The sequence below is a fragment of the Saimiri boliviensis genome, chromosome 2 (genome assembly GCF_048565385.1).
Source record: "Saimiri boliviensis isolate mSaiBol1 chromosome 2, mSaiBol1.pri, whole genome shotgun sequence".
NCBI lineage: Eukaryota > Metazoa > Chordata > Mammalia > Primates > Cebidae > Saimiri > Saimiri boliviensis.
Window position 1 is genome coordinate 3214878 of NC_133450.1, and position 13641 is coordinate 3228518.

A 13641-nucleotide genomic window follows, 5' to 3' on the forward strand; every position below is an offset into this window, starting at 1 on the left:
CCAAGCTGGTCTCAAACTCCTGACTTTGTGGTCTGCCCGCGATGGCCTCCCAAAGTGCTTGGATTACAGGTGTTAGCCACTGTACTTGGCCAGCGTCAGTAATTTTTTAAATCTCCTCAGATAAGCAGGGCGGGATGGGAGAAAAAAAAAAAAAAAAAAGGTCCTCAGATGAAAGGCCAGGCACAGTGGTTCACGGCTATAATCCCGGCACTTTGGGAGGCTGAGGCAGGTGGATCACAAGGTCAGGAGTTTGAGACCAGTCTGGCCAACATAGTGAAACCCTGTCTCTACTAAAAATACATAACATTAGCTGGGTGTGGTGGTATGCGCCTGTAGTCCCAGCTACTCTTGAGGCTGAGGCAGGAGAATTGCGTGGACCCAGGAGGCAGAGGTTGCACTGAGCTAAGATGGCGCCATCACACTCCAGCCCAGGTAACAGTGTGAGACCTCGTTTCAAAAAAATAAATAAATAGGCCAGGCATGGTGGCTCACACCTGTAATCCTAGCACTTTGGGAGGCCAAGGCGGGCAGATCATGAGGTCAGGAGTTTGAGACCAGCCTGGCCAATATGGTGAAACCCTCTCTGTACTAAAAATACAAAAATTAGCCAGGAGTGGTGGCATATGCCTGTAGTCTCAGCTACTCAGGAGGCTGAGGTAGAAAAATTGCTTGAACCTAGGAGGTGAAGTTTGCAGTTAGCCAAGATTGTGCCACAGCACTCCAGCCTGGATAACAGAGCAAGACTTCATCTCAATAAATGAATGAATGAATGAATGAATGCTCCCCAGATGATTCTTGTGGATAAAGGAAGGTTGGGGCTGAGTGTAGTGGCTCATGCCTATAATCTCAGCATTTTGGGAAACTGAGGTGGGAGGATCCCTTGAGCCCAGGAATTTGAGGATGCAGTGAGCTGTGATTGTGCCATTGCTCTCCAGCATGGGTGACAGGGTTAGATCTTATCTTTCTTTCTTTTTTTTTTTTTTTTTTTTTTTATAAAAAAAAAGGAAGGTTGGGAACCACTGACCTAGTAGTTAAGAAAGTGGAGGGGGGAATTGTTAGAGAAGGATGAAACCGAAAACTTTTCTTCTTTGTTTTTTTGTTTTGTTTTGGTTTGGTTTGGTTTGATTTGGTTTGGTTTTTGAGACAGGGTCTCGCTCTGACCCCAAGCTGGAGTGCAGTTGCGCCATCTCAGCTCACTGCAGCCACAGTCTCAGACTCAAGCGGTCCTCCTACCTCAGTAACCTCTCAAATACTTAGGACTACAAATTTTTCTTCTTTGACAGGGATTTTTTTTTCTTTTCTTTTCTTTTCTTTTTTCTTTTTCTTTTTTTTTTTTTAGAGATGGAGTCTTGCTCTGTTGCCCAGGCTGGAGTGCAGTGGCACGATCTCAGCTCATTGCAGCCTCCACTTCCTGGGTTCAAGCGATTTTCCTGCCTCAGCCTCCAAAGTAGCTAGGACTCCACTCCTGGATGATTTTTGTATTGTTAGTAGAGCTGGAGTTTCGCCATGTTGGCCAGGCTGAGACCCAGGTCCCTGGTTTAGCTGTCATGGCTGCTTGTAAAGTGAATGGGTGTCTGTGACCTCAGGTGATCAGCCTGCCTCTGCCTCCCAAAGTGCTGGGATTACAGGCATGAGCCACCATGCCGGATCTGACATTTTCAATTGCTTGGGCCAATATCAATTAAAACATAAATACTAATTCCTTGTTCTAACTTCTATTTCAGTTTAAATTTGTGGGGCTAAAGAATTTTCCTTGTACTCCTGAAAGCCTGCGTGATGTGCTATCTATGGATTTCCCTTTTGAGGTAACAAAACCATTGTCTTTATTGCCTTGATGTGATGATAGGCTACAGAGAGACTTAGTTACACAAAATCTTAAAATATCCCCTGACTGTCCTGTGTCAAAGCATCAGAAGGGGACTGCAGGTGATTCTGGAGAAAGGATGTACTTGCTGCCCTTCAGAGCCTGAGCTCCACCCCTGCTGGATAAGTCAGAATGCTGGCACTGGAAGGGCCCTTACCAGACAACTCGTCCAACTCCCTCATTTTACAGATGGAAAAACTGAGGCCCAGAGAGGGGCATTGCAGTGAGCTGAGATCTTGTCAGTGCACTCCACTCCAACCTGGGCAACAAGAGCGAAACTCTGTCTTGAAAAAAAAAAAAATTGGCCGGGCGCGGTGGCTCAAGCCTGTAATCCCAGCACTTTGGGAGGCTAAGGCGGGTGGATCATGAGGTCAAGAGATCGAGACCATCCTGGTCAACATGGTGAAACCCCGTCTCTACTAAAAATACAAAACATTAGCTGGGCATGGTGGCGCGTGCCTGTAATCCCAGCTACTCAGGAGGCTGAGGCAGGAGAATTGCCTGAACCCAGGAGGCGGAGGTTGCGGTGAGCCGAGATCGCGCCATTGCACTCCAGCCTGGGTAACAAGAGCAAAACTCCGTCTCAAAACAAAAAAACAAAACAAAAAAAAAAAAATTGCCTAGTCACCATTTTTTAGGATGGAGTTTCACTCTGTCGCCCAGGCTACAGTGCAATGGCATGATGTCAGCTCATTGCAACCTCCACCTCCTGGTTCAAGTGATTCTCCTGCTTCAGCCTCCTGAATAGCTGGGATTATAGACGCATGCCACCATGCCTGGCTACTTTTTGTGTTTTTAGTAGAGACAGGGTTTCACCATGTTGGTCAGGCTGGTCTCAAACTCCTGCCTGGTGGTCCACCTGCCTCAGCCTCCCAAAGTGCTTGGATTACAGGTGTGAGCCACTGTGCCCAGCGAAACTGGATATAATTTTGTAAAAGGATCACAGCTTCCCAAATGAGGAAATGGCAAATGCTGAGTTGCGTGCATTTCTGGGAGTCAATTAAGAAGGTGGTAAGATCCCAGCACAGCTCTTGAGCAAAAAAAAAAAAAAGAAGGTGGTAAGAATTTATTTATAACTTTTATGCCCCAGTGACAATAAATGCTTTTTAGAGATGAGTCACTGAATCATAGAAAAGAAAATGTGGGACTGTAGGAGGTCTTCCCGTTCAGAAAAACTGAGTTTCCCAGAACATAGCTCGCAAACAATTTAGGGGGAGGTTTAGGCAGCCAACCATAGCCGGGGAGGCAGGGTTTCTGGACAGCCTGTTTCCCCTGTGCGCAGCAGTCTGTTGCCTCGGAGAGGCCTGTCCAGTTCCTCTGCTCTTCATTCTGTGCACAGAGCTCATCCACTGTGACACAGACCCCTAAGTGGGGGAAAGTCCGTGGAATCTGGGTACAGAAGACCAGAGTTCAAGTCAAATTCCTGCTTCCTATTTACTATGTATTTTAAGGAGGTCCTCAGAACTTCCTGAGCCTGAGCAGCCCCATCTCTCAGACACCCTCATGGGTAAGGGTAAAATAGTGGGCAGGAAAGCACTCTGTAAACAGGAAAGTGCTATTTATGTTTTTCTTTTTTTTTTTCTTTTTCTTTTTTTGAGACAGAATCTCACTCTGTCATCCAGGCTGGAGTGCAGTGGTGCGGTCTCAGCTTACTGCATCCTCTGCCTCCTGGGTTCAAGCGATTCTCATGCCTCAGCCACCCGAATAGCTGGGATTATACCACCATGCCTAGCTGTTTTTTGTTTTTTTTTTTTTCAAGTAGAGATGGGGTCTTACCACGTAGCCCAGGCTGGTCTTGAACTCCTGAGCTCAAGCAGTCTGCCAGCCTCAGTCTCCCAGAGTGCTGGGATTATAAACATGAGCCACCACGCCCAGCCAATGTTTTTATTTTCTCAAATTTAGTTTTCTAGGCCATTTGTTTATTTAGAGAAATTGCATGCGTGAGAAGCTGGGACTCTTTCCTCTGGGACTCTCCTCTGTCAATGACCCAGAAACAGGAGTCGGACCATAAGAGCTGCCCTTGTGTATATAGGCTCTCCTGGAAACATGTGGCCCCAGAAGTCATTTGGATCCTCAATTTCCCCCCATCCTGTAGGTAGATGGACTTCTCTTCTACCACAAGCAGACCCACTACAGCCCCGGAAGTACTCCCTTGGTGGGCTGGCTACGCCCCTACATGGTGTCAGATGTCCTCGGTGTAGCTGTACCAGCTGGCCCGCTGACCACCAAGCCAGAATATGCTGGACACCAGCTCCAGCAGATTATGGAGCACAAGAAGAGCCAGAAGGAGAAACTTACACACAAGGCCTCCGAGAGTGGGCACTATGAGTTGGAGCACCTGTCTACCCCCAAACTGAAGAGTTCTCCCCACAGCCCAGACCAACCTGGAAACGTCATGGAGAATTAAAGTGGGAAGCCTCCTTAAGAAGCTACAGGATGGTACCTGGCCCCAGAGGGAGTACTGGGGAGGAGGACAGTAATAACAGGTGACTTCATTCTTTAGAGCGAACCTGGCCAGAAAGAGTTTATCTATAATCTGAAATGCTGGCTCAAACAGTTGTGTGGAGGCTCCCAGATTGGGTAGCATTCAGGCTGATTTGAGCAGCTCCCACTGTGATAAGTGTATACTAGATCCGCAATGTAAATATATGTGATTCGTAAGAAACATTTTGTGGTTCTTAAGCTTTAGATAGCCATGAATCTCTCCCCTTCCCACTCCAGTCCCCTGGGCTACTTCAGCCATGGCTGTTCAAATCTTGGCCCATTTCACTCTTTTTAGCACTCAGAGATTCTGCTGAGTTTCCAGTTGTTGCTGCCGAAAGGTTTTACCAGGAACTGCAATTCTTGGTATTTGAGTATGTTCCCTCTTCTGAGAAGACAAGTGTGATTTTCTTTGGTTTAGACATTGCCAGAGATAAAATGCAAATGGAATTCATTCACTCCTTCAGCAAACATTTGTGCCTACCAGGAGATAAGCCTTGTCCTGGGTCCCTGCCAAGTAGAGGGGTTATTGAAGTGGACAAGACTTAGTCCCTGCCCTTGAGGAGCTCACACTCCCGTGAGAAAAGAAGCCCACCAGGAGACTTTGGGAGAGGATGCTGGAAAGAGATAGGAGGTTTTAGATTTTGTGTCATGGATAAAGGAAGCTAAGGAAGAACTTTGAGCAGGCAAGGTCCCTTGAGATTTATGAACTAGAATTCTTTGGCAGCTGTGAGAAGGGCAGATTGTGTTGGAAACTAATTAGTTTCTGCATTATGTTCAGGAAATGGATCCCACTCCCTGTGGCCTGTCAGCTCCCACATTGCTTCCCATCTTTCTAGGACTCTTGTCATGGATACAAATACTTCACCATTCCCTCCAGCAGCACTAGTGTCCTGTGGACAAATTTTCACAGGGATCCAGGTCAGCTCTTGTCTGATACGCAGTTGTCCCTTTGTGTTGATTAGTTCTGGGAACAGATTTGGGCAGAGGTGGTAGGTATGTGGAGCCTGATTACACAACTTCAGCATATCCAGTGGAACTAGTCTCAGTGTCGGCTCTTAGAGAGCTGCTCAAGCTGACCTTGTAAAATTGGAGAAGGAAGACTCCGCCCTCCCACCCTCATTCATTGATGATCCTGCTGGCTGCAGATTCAAGCATTTGCCTTCATCAATAAGCTCTTTCCTGAATTTAGGTCAATTCTGCAATAGGAACATCGCGTTCCTCTTGCCAAGGAGCATGTTGTAGGCTGCCTAGACATTTAGTCTCTGTTTGGTAATGTTCTGAGTGCTCTAGTCTGTGCTGTCAGCAGCCAACCATATCAACAAGTACAACTTGGTATTTTTGAATGGTAGCTTGAAGGGCTTTTCCAGAGTACCCCTTATATTTTTAACTGAGGAGCCAGTACTATCTATTAATCATTGAATAGCAGTGTGTCCCCTGGTCATATTTGTCTCACTTTCTCTGTCTTTTTTTGTTGTTAATGTAGAGACGGAGTCTCACTATATTGTCCAGGCTGGTCTTAAACTCCTGGGCTCAAACGATCCCCCTGCTTTGCCTTCCCAAAGCACTGGCATTGCAGGTATGAGCCACCACATCTGGCCACCTAGTCTTTTTTTTTTTTTCTTTTTTTTTTTTTTTTTTTTTAGATAGGGTCTCACTCTGTCACCCAGGCTGGAGTGCAGCAGCACCATCACAGCTTACTGTAGCCTCGACCTCTTGGGCTCAAGTGACTCTTCCGCCTAAGCTCCCAAGTAGCTGGGACTACAGCCACCACACCTGGCTACTTTTGTATTTTTTGTAGAGACAGGGTTTTGCCATGTTGCTCAGCTGGCCTTGAACTTCTGAACTCAAGTGATCCCTCCACCTCAGCCTCCCAGAGTGCTGGGATTGCAGGCATGAGCCATCACACCCGGTCTCTGATACTATTGCCCAGTGTGGCCTACCTCGCTTGCCTTGGCAGTAGGGCCAACTTGGCATGAGTTAGCAAAGAACCACTATTTGAGATCACCTATTTTACCTCAAGTACTGCTGGAACCTGTGCACCGAGAAAAGACCAGGATTTGCCGGGCACGGTGGCTCAAGCCTGTAATCCCAGCACTTTGGGAGGCCGAGGTGGGTGGATCACGAGGTCAAGAGATCGAGACCATCCTGGTCCACATGGTGAAACCCCGTCTCTACTCAAAATACAAAAAATTAGCTGGGCATGGTGGCGCGTGCCTGTAATCCCAGCTACTCAGGAGGCTGAGGCAGGAGAATTGCCTGAACCCAGGAGGCGGAGGTTGCGGTGAGCCGAGATCGCGCCATTGCACTCCAGCCTGGGCAACAAGAGCGAAACTCCGTCTCAAAAAAAAAAAAAAAAAGAAAAGACCAGGATTCTCAGCCAGTAGACACAGAATAAGCAGTCTTGGTTATCTTAATGTTAACTCAAAAAAGTCATGCTGAGTTCCAGTGGCTGCCTTGGAAGAGTCTGTGTCCCCTAATCCGCTTGTGTTTGGCAGTGATTTCTCTATATTTGCTGTTTCTCTACTTGGTTATTTCTCATTCATGTCTAAACTACTGAAATCTGACTTCTGTTCTTGTTACTTCAAGTCCTCTAATCAAAGGACCAGTGGTCTCCTGTTTTCCAAATCTGAGGGACATTTCCCCAGCTTTTTCCTCCCTGACTTCAGCTGCCATCTATGTACTGATCCCTTCCCTCCAGACCTGTGTATCTGTCTACTTGCCATTCATCTCCAGTCACCGTAAAATTCAGCATGTCCCGAACTGAACTGAGTATCTTTCCCCTCAATCCCCCTCAACCATGCTCTTCCTGGAATCCTTGTCCTTGTTAATGGCACTTAGTCCCCCGTATTAGGACTCTAGGAGTCAGAGTCCTACATTTCACAGCTAGTGAGTCACCATGTCCTTTAATTCCCGCCTCTCTCCATTTCCTCTATTTTCTCTACAACCTTGATTCAGGCCTTCATCATCTCTCCCACAAGGTACTGCCACCTCCTACCTCGTTTACCTGCCACTAGTCTTTTCCCCTTTGAATCCATTCCTGCCATAGCCGAGCGATCCTTTCTAAAAATGTAAGTTTGATCATGTTACTTCAAGGATGTCCCATTGCCTGCATGATAGATGTGAAGCTTCTCATCCTGCCATGCAAGTTCATTCATGAGCTGACCTTAGTATATCTCTCCAGCCTCATAAATTACCTTGCCTCCTTTGCTGCCTACGTTTCAGTGATGCTGCTTTGTAGTTTCATGTATAAAGGCATCTGCTTCATACTTTTCCCCCTGCACCATCCGCTCTCACTCTGACTAGATTCACCTGGTGGGTATACCTACTCATCTTTGAAGGATGCCATTCAAAAGATACCTGTTTGAACATTTTCCTCTGCATGTAGGATAGCCATTCTTTGTGCCCTCCCCATCCATACAGCCGGCTCTCACAGTGATTATATTTTACCACACTTATGTATTTACATATATATTTCCCAAACTTAGGGAGTAGTCCATGACTACCCTTACTTCTAATATCAGTTGCAAGTTTGGGGGTCCCTAAGACTACCCTCTGGTTTTATAATTTGCCAGGACTCACAGACCTCATTGAAAGCTGTTATAGTCACAGTTTATCACAAGAAAGGAAACAGAATAAGTTGTCCAAGGGAAGAGATGCCTGGAACAGAAACCAGGAAAGTTTCAAATGCAGAGTTCTCAGTGGAATCATGGACAGAGTCAGTTTTCCCAGTATGTGTCACAATACTCACAGAATATTGCCAATCAGAATCTCACTTGAGCCTTGATATCCAAAGTTTCATTTTTTGGGGGTTTTTGTTTTTTGGTTTTTGTTTGTTTTTTGTTTTTTGAGATGGAGTCTTGCTCTATTGCCCAGGCTGGAGTGCAGTAGCACAATCTGGGCTCACTGCAACCTCTACCTCCTGGGTTCAAGTGATTCTCCTGCCTCAGCCTCCCAAGTAGCTGGTATTACAGGCACCTGCCCACAATGTCCAGTATTTTTTTTTTTTTTTTTGAGACGGAGTTTCGCTCTTGTTACCAAGGCTGGAGTGCAATGGCGCGATCTCAGCTCACTGCAACCTCCGCCTCCTGGGTTCAGACAATTCTCCTGTCTCAGCCTCCTGAGTAGCTGGGATTACAGGCACGCACCACCATGCCCAGCTAACTTTTTGTATTTTTAGTAGAGCTGGGGTTTCACCATGTTGACCAGGATGGTCTCGATCTCTTGACCTTGTGATCCACCTGCCTCAGCCTCCCAAAGTGCTGGGATTACAGGCTTGAGCCACTGCGCCTGGCCAATCTCCAGTATTTTAAGTGGAGAGAGGGTTTCACTATGTTGACCAGGTTGGTCTTGAACTCCTGACCTCAGGTAATCTGCCCACCTCAGCCTCCCAAAGTGCTAGGATTATAGGCATGAACCACTGTACCTGGCCAGGATGGTGTCCAAAGTTTTTATTGGGGCTCAGTCATGTGGACCTCGTTGTCTGCCCCTGTGACTGACCTCAGTCTCCAGCCCCTCCAGAAGTCTAGCTAATAAAGGGTGATCCAAAGTCTCCCTGCTCCCTCATCACATTGCTAAACTATCTGGTACAGCCCAAAGACTTCTGCCTAAATCACATTGTTAGACTGTCCAGTGTGGCCTAAGGCCTGCCTCCTGGTAAACAAAGATATTTTCATCAGGCAGGACATTCCAAGGGCTTTGAGGTTACCTCTCAGGAACCAAGGGCAAAGGCCAGAACTCTCTTTGCAAGGTTAAGTTCTTTACTACACACTCCCTCTATTAGCTAGCAAGTTCCATGAGGTCAGAAACCTGGTATTCCTCATCTTTAGGTCCCCAGTGCCTGGCATTATCCCTGGCACTTGTTACATCAATAACTTTTAGTTGAGTGAATGAAGAAATACTAAGGTGGAATGAGAATGCACTAGAGGAGAGCACCTCCTCTCTGCCTCTGCACAGGAGTGACCTTGGTGAGAAAGCTGAGTGGAGGTGTGTGGCAGGCTGCTAACAGGTGCTTGGATATGCTACAGACTTCTAAGAACAAGAACTATAGTTAGTTATGTGGATGTGACTGAAAGGATAGCCTGAAAGCTCACATTGTACATTGGAAGAGGGTAAGACAATCACCCTAGCTGTCCTTTCTAATAAAGAAATGAGACTGGGCATGGTGGTTCACACATGTAATCCCAGTGCTTTGGGAGGCCAAGGCAGGAGGATCTCTTGAGGCCAGGAGGTCCAGACCAGCCTGGCCAACAGAGGGAGACCTTGTCTCTACAAAAAATTTAAAAATTTGCCGGGCGCAGTGGCTCATGCTATAATCCCAGTATGTTGGGAGGCTGAGGCAGAATTGCTTGAACCCAGGAGGCGGAGGTTGCAGTGAGCTGAGATCGCCCCATTGCACTCCAGCCTGGGCAACAAGAGTGAAACTGCCTCAAAACAAAAAATTAGTTGAGCATGGTGATGTGTGCCTGTAGTCCTAGCTGCTTGGGAGGCAGAGGTAGGAGGATCTCCTGTGCCTAGGGGTTAGAGCTGCAGTTAGCTATGATTGTAACACTGCACTCCATTCTATATAGATAGATGTTTTTTAGAAATGGGATCTCACTACATTGCCCAGGCTGGTCTCAAATGCCTGGGCTCAAGCAATCCTCCCATCTCAGCCTCCTGAATGTCTGGGACTACAAATGTGCACCACTATGCCCACCTTTCCTTTTTTTTTTTTGGCAGAGTGGGGCAAATCTTTTATAGCCAAAGCATCTTTATAGCACAGCACAAGTCTCTTTCATAGGCAGTAGCTACTTTGGAGCAATGTTTGAGAAGAGCTTTGGATTTTAGAAATAGAAGTGTTTGGTGGAGAAGGTTATATTCCAACTCCAGCACTGGAAGTATGTCTATCATTAAACCCAAATAAATATAACAAAAGGGAGGAGAAAATGGTAAGATAGGTCTCAGGTTTAAGGTGGCCATCTTCCTTGATTCAGTCATTCACCACACATTTATTAAGGGCTTGCCTACTATGTACTAGGTTCTAGGCACTGGGAGTTCAGGGGCCCGCAAGACAGATGTGGTTCCTGCTGTCCTAAAGCTTACATTCTAGTAGGGCGCCCAAACACTAGGCCAATGGATATAGAAACATAATTACAAGTACATAATTACAAATAGGTCTCAGCTCTCTGACGAATAAAAGGTGCTATGAGAATGTCTCAGAAAGTGCAGTTTAGTTTAGGGAGTAATCAAGGAAGATCTTGCTAGGAAAGTGACTTTTGAATTGAGACCTTCAGGATGAGTCAGATATGTCTGGTGACGGAGGTGCAAGGAGGGGAGGAGAAACTTTGTAGACAGAGACCTGAAACTTAGCTATTTTTTTTTTCTTTCTCTTTTTCTTTTTTGTGGGTACATCAAAGAGTAGATACAGGCATGCAATGCTTGATAAGCACATCAAGGTAAATGTGGTATCCATCCCCTCAAGCATTTATCCTTTGTGTTACAAACAATCCAATTATATATATATATATATATATATATATATATATATATTTTTTTTTTTTTTTTTTTGAGACGGAGTTTCGCTCTTGTTACCCAGGCTGGAGTGCAATGGCGCGATCTCAGCTCACCGCAACCTCCGCCTCCTGGGTTCAGGCAATTCTGCCTCAGCCTCCTGAGTAGCTGGGATTACAGGCACGCGCCACCATGCCCAGCTAATTTTTTTGTATTTTTAGTAGAGACAGGGTTTCACCATGTTGACCAGGATGGTCTCGATCTCTTGACCTCATGATCCACCCGCCTCGGCCTCCCAAAGTGCTGAGATCACAGGCTTGAGCCACCGCACCCGGCCCCAATCCAATTATATTCTTAATTATTTTGAAATGTGTGATAAAAGTATTTTGTACTATAGTCACCCTGTCATGCTAGCAAATACTAAATTTTTTTTTTTTTTTTTTTTTTTTGAGACAATCTTGCTTTGTCACCCAGGCTGGAGTGCAATGGTACAATCTTGGCTCACTGCAACCTCCATCTCTTGGGTTCAAGTGATTCTTCTGCCGCAGCCTCCCAAGTAGCTGGGACTACAGGCGCATGCCACCATGCCTGGCTAATTTTTTGTATTTTTATTAGAGATGGGGTTTCACTGTGTTAGCCAGGATGGTCTTGATCCCCTGACCTTGTGATCCACCTGCCTCGGCCTCCCAAAGTGCTGGGATTACAGGTGTGAGCCACCGCACCCGGCTGCAAATACTGAATCTTATTCATTATTATTATTATTATTTTTTATTTTTATTTTTTTTGAGACGGAGTTTCGCTCTTGTTACCCAGGCTGGAGTGCAATGGCGCGATCTCGGCTCACTGCAACCTCTGCCTCCTGGGTTCAGGCAATTCTCCTGCCTCAGCCTCATGAGTAGCTGGGATTACAGGCACGCACCACCATGCCCAGCTAATTTTTAGTATTTTTAGTAGAGACGGGGTTTCACCATGTTGACCAGGATGGTCTCGATCTCTTGACCTTGTGATCCACCCGCCTCAGCCTCCCAAAGTGCTGGGATTACAGGCTTGAGCCACCGCGCCCGGCCCCTATTATTATTTTTTTAAATTTGAGATAGGATCTCACTCTGTCACCCAGGCTGAAGTGCAGTGGTGTGATCTTGGCTCACTGCAACCTCTGCCTCTCAGGCTAAAGTGATCTTTATGAATTTTTATTTGAGACAGTCTTGCCATGTTGCCTAGGCTAGTCTCAAATTCCTGAGTTCAAGCCATCCGCTTGCCTTGGCCTCCCAAAGTGCTGGGATTATAGGTGTGAGCCACTGCACCTAGCTCTTATTCATTCTTTCTATTTTTTTGTACCCATTAACCATCCCCACTTCTCCCCCAGGCCCCCACTACCTTTCCCATTTTCTTGTTACCATTCTTCTACTCTATCTCCATGAGTCCAATTATTTTAATTTTTAGCTCCTATAAAATAAGTGAGAACATGTGAAGTTTGTCTTTCTGTGCCTGGATTATTTCACTTAACATAACAATGTCCAGTTCCATCCATGTTGCAAATGACAGAATCTCTTTTTTTTTTTTTTGAGACAGAATCTCACTCTGTTGCCCAGACTGGAGTGCACTGGCACAACCTTGGCTCACTGCAACCTCTGCCTCCGAGGTTCAAGCTGTTCTCATGCCTCAGCCTCCCAAGTAGCTGGGGTTACAGCTGTGTGCCACCACCACACCCAGCTCATTTTTGTATTTTTAGTATTTTTTTTTTTTTTTTTTTGGTAGAGACAGGGATTCATCATGTTGGTCAGGCTGGTCTTGAACTCCTCTCTTTTCGAAAAGGTCTGACTCTGTTAGCCAGGCTGGAGTGCGGTGGTGTAATCACGGTTCACTGCAGCCTTTATCTCCCAGGCTTCGGTGATCCTCTCACCTCAGCCTTCCAAGTACCTGGGACTGCAGGTGTGCACCACTACTCCTACTTAATTTTCTTTATTTTTTGTAGAGATGAGTTCTCATTGTGTTGCCCAGGCTGAACTTGAACTCCTGGACTCCTGGACTCAAGTGATCATTCTGCCTCAGCCTCCAGGCATGAGACACCTCACCTGGCCATATTTTTAGTTTTCTTTTAGGAGTGCCCAAATTGTTCTCCATAGTGGTTGGACTAATTCACATTCCCACCAAACGCGTATGAGGGTTCCCTTTTCTCCACATCCTTGCCAGCATTTGTTATTGCCTGCTTATTGGATAAAAACCATTTTAACTGGGGTGAGATGGTATCTCATTGTAGCTTTATTTTATTTATTTATTTTTTGAGACAGAGTCTCACTCTGTTGCCCAGGCTGGAGGGCAGTGGCACGATCCACCTCCCAGGTTTAAGTGATTCTCCTGCTTCAGCCTCCTGAGTAGCTGGGATTATAGGCACGCGCTACCATGCCCAGCTAATTTTTGTATTTTTAGTAGAGACGAGGTTTCACCATGTTCGCCAGGCTGGTCTTGAACTCCTGACCTCAAGTGATTCACCTGCCTTGGCCTCCCAAAGTGCGGGAATTAAAGGCGTGAGCCACCTCACCTGGCCTCATTGCAGTTTTGATTTGCATTTCTCTGATGATCAGTGAAGCATCTTTTCATATACCTGTTTGCGATTTGTATGTCTTCTTTTAAGAAATGTCTATTCTGGGTTGGGTACAGTGGCTCACGCCTGTAATCCCAACACTTTCAGAGGCTGAGGTGGGTGGATCATGAGGTCAGGAGTTTGAGACCAGCCTGGTCAACATGGTGAAACCCCATCTTTACCTAAAAAATAAAAAATTAGCCCGAGTGGTGGCACACAC

General features: G+C 46.2%; 1 protein-coding gene across 7 annotated transcripts in view; it reads left to right on the forward strand.

The window, feature by feature from the left end:
• Positions 1–6710, forward strand: part of SNUPN (snurportin 1) — a 31958-nt gene extending 25248 nt beyond the window's left edge. For all 7 annotated transcript variants that reach the window (XM_074392647.1, XM_010330849.3, XM_003942998.4 and 4 more), the window contains 2 exons: positions 1725–1805; positions 3960–6710. In XM_074392647.1, coding sequence (XP_074248748.1) covers positions 1725–1805; positions 3960–4271 — 393 coding nt within the window. In that variant the 3' untranslated portion in view covers positions 4272–6710. The remainder of the gene's footprint in view (positions 1–1724; positions 1806–3959) is intronic.
• The last annotated feature ends 6931 nt before the right edge of the window (positions 6711–13641 follow it).